This window comes from Penicillium subrubescens, assembly GCF_028828155.1.
Source record: "Penicillium subrubescens strain IBT 31985 chromosome Unknown utg000010l_segment0_segment0, whole genome shotgun sequence".
In the NCBI taxonomy this organism is placed as follows: domain Eukaryota; kingdom Fungi; phylum Ascomycota; class Eurotiomycetes; order Eurotiales; family Aspergillaceae; genus Penicillium; species Penicillium subrubescens.
The window spans coordinates 1,707,613-1,720,621 of record NW_026643160.1 but is presented as its reverse complement, the minus strand read 5'-3'; the positions used below and the strand labels follow the sequence as shown (position 1 = coordinate 1,720,621).

General features: G+C 51.3%; 3 protein-coding genes across 3 annotated transcripts; 1 reads left to right on the top strand and 2 right to left on the bottom strand.

Annotated features, from left to right (window-relative positions):
- Positions 1-1,757: 1,757 nt before the first annotated feature.
- On the top strand, positions 1,758-2,863 carry N7473_011786 (aldo/keto reductase; the record flags this gene model as incomplete). Its single annotated transcript, XM_057157725.1, has 4 exons — positions 1,758-1,897; positions 1,958-2,219; positions 2,281-2,608; positions 2,667-2,863. The coding sequence occupies 4 exons, from the start codon at positions 1,758-1,760 to the stop codon at positions 2,861-2,863; spliced, it is 927 nt and encodes a 308-aa protein (XP_057003575.1).
- Positions 2,864-3,263: 400 nt separating this feature from the next.
- Positions 3,264-6,108, bottom strand: N7473_011785 (COPI-interacting protein CEX1; the record flags this gene model as incomplete). Its single annotated transcript, XM_057157724.1, has 9 exons — positions 3,264-4,026; positions 4,079-4,251; positions 4,302-4,505; positions 4,561-4,855; positions 4,915-5,288; positions 5,347-5,493; positions 5,557-5,667; positions 5,738-5,875; positions 5,986-6,108. 9 exons carry the CDS (start codon positions 6,106-6,108, stop codon positions 3,264-3,266), a joined length of 2,328 nt encoding a protein of 775 aa, XP_057003574.1.
- A 321-nt stretch (positions 6,109-6,429) lies between these two features.
- N7473_011784 (putative PAB1 binding protein (Pbp1)) lies at positions 6,430-12,559 on the bottom strand. The gene is made up of 6 exons (XM_057157723.1): positions 12,122-12,559; positions 11,595-11,778; positions 11,252-11,525; positions 8,302-11,181; positions 7,522-8,245; positions 6,430-6,525 (listed from the first exon to the last, which is right to left on the bottom strand). The coding sequence occupies exons 1-4, from the start codon at positions 12,280-12,282 to the stop codon at positions 8,537-8,539; spliced, it is 3,264 nt and encodes a 1,087-aa protein (XP_057003573.1). The 5' UTR covers positions 12,283-12,559; the 3' UTR covers positions 6,430-6,525; positions 7,522-8,245; positions 8,302-8,536.
- Positions 12,560-13,009: the final 450 nt, after the last annotated feature.

Below are 13,009 nucleotides of genomic sequence, written 5' to 3'. Positions count from 1 at the left end.
GCAGGCATATAATGCTGCTGTATCCTTCCTTCTACATGTAAGACCGTAGTGTCCTCTCCAGGACCTAGTCTTTGAATTGGATAGAACGAGGTTTTTTATTCGAGGAATATGAATACGATGCTGATTCCTCGACGCATGTAATGTGAAACTTTCCAGAGTTTCTCCTCCATATACCCCCGCTAGCAAGAATAATGTAGCTTCATATTAGAGTGATAGTTAAAATCATTGTCCTCGTTATAACCAATCCCAATATCCACTCCCACAATAATCTAGCACTGAAAACAGTAGCCAAGAATCAATAAGGCATATCGAGCATAAACAAGGGAGTAGATGAATTAGGGACACGGTTAGCATCAGAATCCCAATTAGGCAATAGCCAAGCTTATCACGGGATTCCAGGACAAACAATCACCCCCCCTCTCCGATGGCCTAGTTGGTATCCACCATAAATTGGTGAACCATAGGTGTGCCCTGGAGGATTGGGCAAACAGAAGAAAAAAGTACCGGGCCAGTGTTGACGCTTCGAGCTCCACGGACGGCCGGGCACACCGCTAGGCGGGGGGAGTTCGTTTTTTTGTCGAGTTTTTGTTAAGAATATTATGTTTTTAATGGGGGCCTGTCTTAGAGGTTTAAACTCTATTAATCTTCATTCTTTAATCGCCTTTTTGACTATCTTAGAGGGTGTAAAGGGGGTGTTGTATATCAGGGGTAGCACTGGCGATGTTCTTCGGTTTCCGGGGATGGCGATCCAGTAATACGGGCGAAGTATATAGGGAACACCAAGGTTGGCGGTTCGATTTATGGGACTGGGGACATTTTTGGTTTTATCGGGATAGGTCTACCCATGACGTCCGCCTTTTCAGAGTACAGAATCTCTGGCTTTGCTGATAGAACTTAGTTCGCTGGCCATGATATACAAAACTAGCTATCACTATGCATTTCCTAGTATAGGCTTTCCTCGTGCACCAAACAATGGTTCTCTACTATTTCTATATCTGCGCGTTGCATCGTTGCATAGGATGATTGATTCGAGGTCAGAAGTATGGAAAAATAGGGTGGTTGTAAATATCTATCTGTTTAAGCAAGAGGATCAAAACACCCCACACAAACCCACACTTTAGCTAAAGCTGTGCTTCCAAAGATCGACAGTCATCGAACACACTTAGCTATAGGGTGGGGAAGTTCTTGGGAAATGACCTTGAGCGCTACTTTAGGAAAAAGATGCTTCTTTTAAATGCATCCGCTGTTGTTTGTCGGAAGTTGATTTCGGCTGGTGAGGCAGAGCGCAGTGCATCGTGGAGTATTGGAAACTTCCTGCAATCGAATGCCAAGATGGCTCCGTCGATTGAGTTGATTGCCTAACAATACAATGTGGATACCCAAAATCGAATGCTTCAGAAATACTCTCCTGCTAGTAGTACTATACTAGCTTCCCTCTCGCCTTGCCTCGGGAAGAATCATCCTGTGCTTGTCCAGAACATGTGTTTGTATCGATGGATGGATAAACTCTCGATCTTTCAAATGAATGGCCCATTTGAAAGTCTCGTTCTTTCAATAAACCCAGAGCTAAGTAGATCGACTTGTATCTAGGGTAGGACCTCATCTGAACGTCATCCCAGCTGTCCAAACTCAACTGGAAATCAACCTCGTCAACCTGACGTTTCATGAGACCCCCACTTAATCCTCTCGTCTCAACTGTCACTTACAGCTCAAAAACATCTTGCTTGATTCTCTGTGAGATGAGGTCTGCCATCAATATGCCCACCAAGTTCAAACTCAACACTGGCGCGGAAATTCCAGGCATTGGCTTCGGGACATGGCAGGACGAGGCGGCCCAGGAAGACGCCGTGACCGAGGCGCTCAAAGCCGGTTATCGACACATTGATACTGCACGAGTGTGAGTAGCCCTCTTTGAAAGAAATATAGATGATCTATAGCTTTATTAACTAAGCAACAGATATCTCACCGAGAAACCGGTCGGCAAAGCAATCAAGAAAAGCGGAATTCCACGTGAAGAGCTTTTCATCACGACCAAATTATGGAACAACAAGCATCATCCAGATGATGTAGCGCCAGCACTGCGGCAATCACTCGATGATCTGGCAATGGAATATGTGGACTTGTATCTGATACATTGGCCGGTCGCTTGGAAACGCGGAGATGAGCTCTTCCCCAAGAGGAATGGTAATATGATTCTTGAGGATATCGATATCGTCGACGTAAGACATACATACCGCTCTGAATTTGATCTCTCTTTGAGTTCTGCTGACCTTCTTTTAGACGTACAAGGCCATGGAGAAGCTACTCAGCACCGGAAAAGTCAAAGCCATCGGCGTCTCAAATTTCTCCAAAGCCGAGATGGAGCGACTTCTACAGAATACCTCCGTCGTCCCGGCAGTTCACCAGATGGAGTGTCATCCCTGGCTCCAGCAGCGTGAATTCACAACATGGCACCGCAAGAAAGGTATCCATGTCACGCACTACTCTCCGTTCGGTAATCAGAATCAGTTCTACGGGGAGAAGGGCTCGATTGGAAAGTTGATTGATGAGCCTGTCCTCGCTGAAGTTGGCAAGCAGTACAATAAGAGTGCTCCTCAAGTCACACTAGGTGAGTGAAATGGTTCAAAGAAGGCATCGAAATTGTGCTAATATTGGATCTCGTTCAGCTTGGGGAATTACTCAGGGTCATTCCGTCCTTCCGAAGTCGAAAACGCCGTCGCGGATTCAGGCGAATCTTAAGGGCGACTTTAGATTGTCGCCTCGTGATATGGAGAAGATTCAGTATATCGACAAGAAGCTGCGCTTCAACGATAGTAGTGGAGAGTTTGGGCGAGAGTTCTTTACGGACCTGGAAGGGAAATAAGCTCGACTAGCTGAGAAGTCTGCTTTTTACACTCACCTGCATATCTTCTAGGGTACCCTTTTGTCCTCTTCTAAAGACCACGTTCCTAGACCAATCGATAATTAATTCTGTGACATGGGCGCATTTACCTGCGAATCATGCTGTTTGGTTTCGAAAAGTTAGCCTCTTGGGGCATAGCCTGTCGAATGCCGGATGTAGCCAACTACCTAAGTTGACAAGCAAAGTCGGGCTGAGCGCTGTCCTCACCGATCAAGTGTAGTACAGAATATCCTATGAAATCTCCATACACATCAGGTGGCGGTGCTGGGGACTTTATATTATGTACGGCCCATCTCAAAAATCAAAATAACATCCCAAATCATCCAATCTATTACCAAAGACTCAACCCCAACTCCAACATCTAATCCCACGCATCACCCCACCCATCATCCTCATCCGCATCTTTGGGTTTCGTATCAATCTTCTTAGCTGGCGCCACAACCCTAGGCTTAGCAACCGCTTTCGCGGCAGGCATACTCTTAGTCAACCCCTTCGGTAGAGGATTCTTCGACTTAGCCTGATTCTTAGCCGCCAACCAGCCAGCGAAATCAGGTTCACCGCCGTCATCGTAGGGGACAGCAGATGCTTTGCTTGCTGTCGGTTCTGGCGAGGAGGGATTGGGAGATGTCACGGCTGCGGTGAAGGGATCGACGCCTTTGTCGTCGTCTTCGTCAATGGCGCCCCATGCGTCGAAGACATCGTCTCCTTCTTCGGCGTCGTGCCATTCGTCCTGGACTATGGGCACAGGTCTATCGGATTGGGATCTGGAGAGAGGGTGCGCTGCTGCGCGGAGGATTTTGTTGGTAGGCTCGGGTTGAATGGAGGGGGAGGATGTGGTGGGGCGTGGGACGGAGGCTGGACGGGGAATGTTTTCGGATGGCTTGTTGGCGGTTACTGTGGGTGCGATCTCGCCGTCTGCGGCGGCGAGTTTGTTGGTAAATGAGGAGATAGCCCAGCCGGCCCAAGACTTGTCGTTTGAGTTCCCGATGCGGGCATCTGACTTGTTGGGTTCGGGGGTTGAGCTGGTAGGTGGTTGTATAACTGTGTCGGCCATCGTGCCGCCGAATTTACGGACTCGTTGGAGGTAGAGATCAAGTGTTTTATTCGCTTGGTCGCGGACCAGCCTGTTTTATGGTTAGAAGTGGCGGTTGGAGTGGTCATCGAAAGAGTACTCACTTCTCCTTGTCCAAGAGTGCTGGGCAAATAGCTGGCAGGATCTTGCCAGCGCAATCTTCCTCCGTAAATGTATCGATTGTGGCAGCTAATGCGAGCAAACCGGCATTTCGAGCATGCACGAACGGATCCCTGATGGATCTCGTAAAGGCAGCAATAAGCACCTTGGAGCGGGTCTGAAGGAAGGTTAGCACAGAGCCTTCACCATCCAAAGATTGAGACTTACGCCTGGTCCCAGGTTCTTCGCAATCTTGCCCAGACAAATGGTGGTGTTAGTACGAATACCAGGTTGCTCATCATTGGCTGTACGCGCTAGGAACTTCAGCAGCTCTCCATTGACAACTCTATCACTTAGTTTGTTAACGACAGACAGAACAGCCTTGACCGTCTGTTCTCGAACTACGGGAGCAATATCCGTAAAGCCAGAGGTCTAAATAATCGAGATTAGTCGGAACAAACAATAATCAAGGTGCTGGGCCACTTACCATCTGCGGGAAGATCTTGTCATTGACAATCTTCTGTGGCAGATTATCAATCATCAACGGCAGGTTATCCAACAGACACACTCGCAGCGCACGGTCAGGGTTGCCAAAGAGCCGTACGATTACAGGTGTCAATTTGGCATTGAACTCGTCTGCCGATAGCTTTGAGCCAATCTTCAATGTGGCACTGAGGACCTTAGGCCCACCACCGCCAAACTCGACGGACTTGAGAAGCTCGGGGAGAACTTTCATTTTGAAGAAGTCTTCAGGGAAATCATCGGAGAGATTATCAAGCTCACTTTAAACAAGGTTAGCATTGATGAAAAGAAGTGGAATGTGCCACCAAAAGGATCATACTTGATAAACTCCTCGCGCTCAGCATCATCTTTAAGTCCCAGGCTCTCCATATCTTCCGTCAAGCGGATTAAAGGTGTCTGGAAGAAGCCACCCTGCTTCTTCCCTTGCTCAACAAAATGCGCCGCACTAAGTCGCAGCTTAGGATTTGCTGTGCAGAGACGCTTGTAGCTCTGCTGCATGGAAGGCGGTATATTCGTTGTCTTGCCGACTTGATCCCCGCCAGAGAAATGACCATTAAAGACCTCAAAGATCAAGATGCCGAGTCCATATGCATCAACTGCCGCCAGTGGGTGGCGCTTAATAGCATCCCAGCCACCCTTGACGACTTCTGGAGGTGTGTAGCGAGCTGCATCGGGCACTAGACTTCCGTAGGTCTGCTTCTTATTTAGTATGTCGTTTTTATTGATCGAGAGCTTTCCACATATAACTTACATATATGATAGCATCGTCTTCTTTCATGGAGCTCAGAATATCGAACCCGCCCAGCTTCCACTCTCCACTTTCACTCGTGTAGACAGAGGATGCGCGCACAGCGCCGTGAACGGAGGACGCATCGTCGTTGATGAATTTAAGAGTAGACTAGACATTTATCCCATATTAATAAACGCTCATTACCCAACGCCCAGGAATAAGAATTCTTACCGACACCGTGTATAACCCCCACTTCGCAGTTTCCTCGCTCAAGCTCCGTCGCTTGACATGCCACTCGAGAGGGACGACTCGCTCAGTAACGATATAAAGGTTCGTCTCATTCTGACAGATATCAGCATCAACTATCCAAACCGTAAAACCTCATTTAGCATCTCCATATCGCTGCGCATACCTCGATCGTATCCAAAACCTTGATCACACCAGGATGTCTCAACGTCCTCGACTTGCGCACCGCATTCTTCGCTAAGGGAAGTCGAGACTTATTCGCCGCAATATCGAATGTGAAAACACTACACGCCGAGCCGTCTTCCTAAGTATAGTAAAAAAGACCATGTCAGCACCTTATTCAACGTGTCAAGTAGTAACATCCACATCCCCACCAGAAACCTAACAACAAAACCACAAGAACTAGTGACATACCCTTCTCGTCCCATTATGAAGTGTCCATATCGAATCGCCAATATCCACTCTATCACCCATAGAAACGGGAAACGAGCTCCCCTTCGCGATCGCGGACGCGACGGCCGACTTGAGAAAGTCCATCGTGGCGCTGCGCTGGCCACTTCGACTCCGAGGTTTGTTTGTGAATACCACGCGGGGGCTTTCAGACGCTCAATGGCCGGGGTGGAGGGTTTCAAAGGAAGGCGTTCGAGGTAGATCAACGGACACTACCTAGACCCTAGCGAATTTCTAGGATCCGATGCTTTGAAGTTGTTTGGAACTAGCTGAACGGGGGAATTGCGGTGATTAATGCGGCCCCGCCTTATCGCGGAAGCCCTGGGCGGCCTCAGGCCTAAAGGGGGTCCACCGCGTTTATTTGGTGTTCAGCTGCTGCCGGACCTTACTCTACTTCACACATCTCTGCCTGTCGTGGTCAAGATATGGACTCGCCATGGACGGATAGAATTTTGACATTCACACCCAATAGCTTCGCCGAAGCTTTACTCGGATACACTCGAAAGGTAGGTGATCTCTTTTCTCACTGCTACACCCCCACACCAACAGACAAGCGCAACGCGCTCTCTCCGATGATGCGAACCTGGTAAAAGGTCAGACCGCGCACCCTCGAAGCCAACAACCCCCTCGCCAGCAAAAGCCGAAGGTACTCGTCTCTCCAGCTCCAGCATCTCTCCATGAGCACCAGCCAAACCAGACATCGCCTTAAGCAACACGTCCCCGACCTTCATCACCTCAATCCAGCCATGTCCAGGTTCCCAACCTGACCTCCAGCTTCCCAGCTGGGGCACTCAACACCCATCCACTCGTTTCTCTGATCCTGTCGACGCTCGACACCCCGTTCCACTCGGACCTGAATCATCCCTCTTCCACGCAGACACACGGCCAAGGCAAGAAGGTCTAAGCCCAAGACTATGGCTTCCCCCACCACAGGGCACAACACTCTTTTCCCACCCACGGAATCGATACTGTTATGACCTTGGGAACAAAGATGCACATTGCTTCGGTAATTTGTATCACCCGTGTGCACATCTACGCAAAACTATGGCGAGCTAACCATGGCTTGCTATGGGTATGCGCGGCCGTCTTCTGGGGTTCCTGGGCTCGCTTTGCCTCCATGAGGGCCTACTAGGAACCAATGGCAACGGTCGAAAGTGGGAATTTGTCTACTGCTGCATTGGAAAGGGGGTGCTTTAGGGCCGGCGCGGGGTTTGGATTGGAGAGACTCTTATGAGTGGATTGGGTTTTGTTGGGTGTGGATGGGCGGAGAGAGTTGGGGGTCGTGTGGACGGGTGGCTTTTGGTGTGTTTGGCGCGGTTGGTGTGGGGGGTTGTTGTTGGAGGGTTTGAAGCACCGCGGTTGGGCGGGGAGTGGGTGTACTTTTGGGGTTTTGGATGACGACCAATTTGAAACTGAAAAGACCTGAGGAGATGTACTTTGTTTTTGGTTCCCTTGTTCAGATGATGCCTATCGGATATGATGCTGATGATTATCCTTTACAGAGATACCGAAGTCGAACAGAAGGTTCGATTTGTACTTGTTGGTTGATTTATACTCCAGGTCATGACGCCAAGGCTATGGCAGGTCCCAGCTGAGCGTCTCCTGTCGAAGTCATGTTTATTTATCTATTTAGCGCATAATAGAAAACTACGCTACAGGTTGGAACTTTGACATTGAGTATAATCATTCATTGCATCCCGTAGGACTGTAGCAAAGACCAATCACATATCGGCCACAACGTCTCACTCACCCACCCTCGCAACAACCTCTCCACCTCCATATCCGATCATCCGATCATTCACTCATGTCAGTTCCTGAAGCGTAGCCCATCACGATCCCATACCACCCTGAGGAGGCACAGACGGAAAATGGAAAAAAAAGAAGAGGGAAAAGAAGCAGATGAATCATCTGCAACCTTGAAGGCGCTTGATGTCACAATTGGTAGAAGGCAAAACAAATCTCGAGCACGGCAGTAGAAAAAAAGGGAAGATGGGAATTCTGACGGAGGGCCTCGTGTCCAGATGCTTGTCATATTGTTGCAAGTGGAAGGGAATGCCGGTTTAAGGAAGCTCCGTTGAGGAAATGTGACCGATGTGGCAGTTCATGGGACGTCTAGGACAGTGGCTAACAAACAGAAAATCCGAGGAATATGTTTGTCAGGTATATCGCCAAGCCCAGAGTAGAGTGGTCAAAGACATCTAAATATGTCCACTCCTCCATTTTACTATTCACATGGGTGAGTAAACCATGAAATTATTGATAGACCAGCTGGAGTCTTACCTGCCAAGTATCGTGCCGACATGTCGTTGACCAAACGGTACACTGGGGGATGAATACCCAATGATAGCGGAGAGGTGAAGGCAGAGATAGATCGCGAATCCCGGGGATCAGACAAATGACGAGAGTGCACGCAAAGCTGCAAATCTCGAGTCACGGCGCAGGAGAGCGAGAATCATCTACATCGTAAACAGAACAGGACGCGCGCTCCGTAAATTCATATACGAATTGTGGCGGCTCATTTGCCCTCGTCGGAAGGCTCAGCAGCGTGAGAGCCAGCTCCAGCGTTGGCCGGGGCGTTGGTCGACATTTGAGGAGGCATCTGAGGAGTTTGGTTATAGCCGTTGCTAGGCGTCCGGTGGTTAGGCGGGAAATGGTGTGCCTGGTGGGGACTAGACGAGAAGTGAGGTTGCTGCTGGGGGTAACCACCACGACCCGTGGGCACTAAGCGAGGAGGAGAATGAGCGACGAAGGCGATCCCGACTGAGTGGGGAGACTCACTGTGGCCCGGTTGAGTCCCGAATCCGGGTTGTCCTGGCTGACCCGGAGACATGAACATCATTGGCTGTGGTGGCTGACCAGACTGCGAGTTCTGGTGCATCATCATGGGGGCGCCACGGCTGGGGCTGGGATAGCCGCTGTGGGGCTGGGGTGGGGGCGCATGCTGGGGATAAGCATGGCCGGGGGAAGGTGAGTACATCTGCATCTGCGGGGTATAAGGAGACATGCCCTGAGGGACACCCATATAGGGTCCGTTGGAGGGGTTCTGCACCATCATGGGTGCTCCCATGTTACCTTGCGGCCCAGAAAATTGAGGACCATTCTGATAATGCCTCATATGTCCTGGCTGAGGACCCCCGTAGAACTGAGGCATCGGCTGTCCGAAAGCTAGCTGAGCGTGAGGAGCCATGGGTGAGGGATAACCGACGTGGCTCTGGCTCATGCGAGGCGAGGGGAAAACCTGCGACGAAGATGCAGACAGCTGCATGCGATGATGGTCTTCCATATGAGGGCCAGGACCATGAGGGCCCTGGTGGACATGAGGACCGTTGGGAGGTCCAGAGGAGGGAGGCATGCCAGGGTTTCCTTGCTGGAAGTGGAAGGGCAGCTGATGTTGCTGGGGCAGGTTTGGGTTGCTAGAAACAGACCGACCCTGAGGCGAGACGGATGGCACACCACCCGGCTGCTTGAACATCGCCTCGAAGTTTTTCTCTTCGTTTCCTTGAGGAACATCCCATGTAGGCGCCGTCTTGTAGGGAGGGGGGATGCCTCCGGTAGACGGATAAGGCTTGTTCTCTGCAACTTCAGCACTTTCCTTCTTCATCCGCTTGATTGGGTTGAATTGATCATCGATGGACGGGCGTTCCGAGGCTGACTGCGGTTTTCTGATGCCAAAGAACGCAGATGGGGTGGTTGCGCGAGACACGGAACGGTTTCGAGAGAATGAACTAGGGCTGGCCGCACTCACAGCGCTAGCAGCGGCAGCCGGGGCAGTAGGAGGTGCAGGAGCAGCACCGCCGGGGGTGAAGGTGCTGGCAGCTGGGTTAGGCTTGAACTCCATGGCACGGACGTTGAATTTCGAAGCTGCAGCAGTGGTGGGAGTTTGGCTCTTGATGGGGCTTGTCACACGAGGCTGCTCACTAGCAGGGCCAGTAGGAGGGGGTCCACGAGCATCCTGAATAGGGAGGGGGGCAGGAACAGGGCCCATGCCTGCACCCTTACGCTGCTGGAGATTGTCTGCCAAACGATGGCTGAGCATACCAGTTCCCGGGCGACCTGCCTGCATGGGTTGCTGGGGGTATCGGCCACCTGGACCAGCGAGGGGACCCGTCGGCAGATAGCCCTGGCGGCCACGAGGATAGTTCTGGCGATCAGATGGAGCTACAGGGGAAGTTGTGCCGGTTGGCCCAGCGGGGCGCACAGGTGCCTTCTGCTCAGGGACCTGCGCAGCAGCCTTCGGGGAAGGCTTGTCGTCAGACTGGTGAACTCGGCTGATGATTGCTTCTTGCTTGTGAGGATCCTTGGCCAGAATAGGCACCAAGTCCTTAGGCACTGGAGTTGAAAGCTTGAAGTTCTTTGAGAATTTCATCAGTTCGTTCAATTTGACTGTCCGATCATAAGACGCCTGGTTCCGGCGGCGTTCCTGCATCTTCAACTTTTCACTGTTGGCGAACTGACGGAAGTGGTCGAGCACCTCTGTCTCGACATTGGCAGTGGCATTCTCAGGAATCGTGCGCTGTGGCTTGGCGACAGGAGCAGTAAGAGCAGTGGGGGCGGGCTTAATAGACTCGACCTTTTGCTGAATCTCCGAAGCAGCTTTGGGAGCTGGCACAGGTTGTTGCTTCTCCGCCGGGGGGACCTCGTTGGCCTGAGCAGCAGCAGCAGCAGGAGTTGTCGAGGCCTGCTTGGCCGGGACATTAGGTTGAGCTCCAGCCTGGCGGCGACCAGGAGGAGTGTATTTGTTGGGTTGCCCAGACACCAAGGGCGGGAAGACCTTGTTCTCACGTTGCACACCACTGTACTTGTCTTCCTCGTCTTGATCACCGGTGTCTGGAGCGACCAGACCTCGCTCCTCACGCATGTGCGCATTGTCAACATCAGTGCCCTCAATTTCAGCCGCAATGCGAGCTGCCTCGACCTGCTTTTGGCGGTAGGTTGGGTCCGAACGATCAATGCGGGTTGTGTAAATGTGCTCGTCATAGCTGGTCTTTGCGCCGAACAGGCGCTCGTTTGTCTCGAATTGGTCCCACCCCTTCGAGTCGCCAGCCGCACTCTCCAGAGACATATCCACCTCATGCTCGGCCGGCTCCCAGCGCTTCAAAGTGCGCTCTCGCATCGCAAGATTTCCAGAGATATCAGCATCAGTTCTGAAACCAGCGCCTCCTGCAAAAGAAAGGGTTGTTAGCCAAAGATATCTCCGTCGATGACGAAGTGATCTGAGAGCATCTCTTACCGTTTGATTCCTTGACAGTGACCTCGGCCGGGACCACCTTCGGCACAAATATATCGGCCACATCCTTGATATCAAATGCCATGCCGTGCTCTGGAGCGGACCCAACGTATGGAGTCGTCGTGTCACTCACACCGTTGGTCTTTCCCTGGTTCTCTTGGGAGATGCGCTGCACCATCTTCAGAAGAAACGAGGAATCACTCGCTTCCAGGCTGGAGGAAGAAAAGATACCAGTGAACTTCTCCCCGCTCTTAGTGGTGATGGTAGTGTTCAGGCCCTGTACATCAAGATATCCAAATCAGCTCTGCATCCCCCCTCATTGCAAAATTTCCCGGGTAGTCCTTACAATGAAGCTGGCGAACAAGAATACCAGTCGGTCATGAGCATGGCTGTCGGGGGTGTTGGACTCCTTCTGGCCCGGTCGAGGGGAGCCAGTCTGTCGAGTCACATTGCCATTCGGAGAAGCGTACGAGGAACGTTGGGTAATGGGGTTGGTCCCTTGGGTCCAAGCCTTGTGGGAGTTTGTGCGCCTGTGCAGTATCACATTGCGTGGGTCAGTGAGGGGTCCAACCAAGTATCATGGAATAGAGATAAGAAGAGCGATTGCAGCAACCAAATCCGAGGAAAACAATTGGTCCTTTCTGGACACACGATTACAAGCACAGCTGCGCTCCAGCTCGCGCAGCTTGAATGCACGTGCGCCAAGTTTACACATTGGCTGGAGAGGAGTGCGGAAAGGACCAAAAGGCAAACATCGCCCAGCTCGAGTGCGAACCAGGAAGCATTGATCCAGGCGGTGGAATGAGATCGGGTTTTGGGGGGCAAAAGAAGAAGAGGAGCAAGATGAGGGGGGCAGTTGTGGTTGATGCATACCGTTGACCACCATCCACGGGACTGCCAGACTGTCGGCGACCGTCCCCCTTGGAGTTGGCGCTCGATCTCAAAGAAGGTCGGCCAGAGTTCTGTGCAGAGCTGTTGACCGCATTGCCAGCGGCGCTGTTTCCAGCTGGCACAGAATTCAAAGTGGAAGCCATTGATTGACTTGGTGTGCGTCAGTCAGGGCAGGCTGGTGTCGTGGAACTTACACGGCGGAAAGCCGCGAGGATGGGCACAACCACAACACACCGCCTGCACAAACAGGACGTGGGAGAGGATGAGGGGGGAGGAGGAGCCGTTGACTATCAGCACGCCGATAGACAGCTCAAGAGTCCCGGATCAGAGATCGGGGCGGAGAAAAGGGTAAATGAGAAAAGGAAAGGACGATGGGAGGTGGAGAGGAATCTTTTGAGGAGTTGAGGTTGGTGAAATGGGGGAAATTGTTTGGGGAAAGGTGGAAGTCGTCACGGGGGTGGAGGTTTCAAGTGGTAATCGTACGGTACCGTGTGCGACCCTTGGCTGGCTGGTGGTTGACAGGTGTTCTGGACTCTTTGATCGATCTACAACTCAAATAAGACTTGATCTAGACAATGGATATCTTGTTTAATCTGTCTAGAGAAAGGTTGATACTTGATCGGAGTGTTTTATCTTTTGATTTACAATGACTGTCCAGAAACATTCTGTCGATCAACTTCATCTGTATAAGTTGCTTGCCACTTTCTAATCCCATAGATCAAACTTCTTATGTTCTCACTATTTGGGCCTCCAACCCTGCCTCAGCCCGGTTGTAAATGTATTATCGGTACGACTGCGCCCACCGATCAGTATTGTGCGTTACTGTTGCACTCCGTGGGCGATTGTGTGTGGTGGAAACCTGACTATACC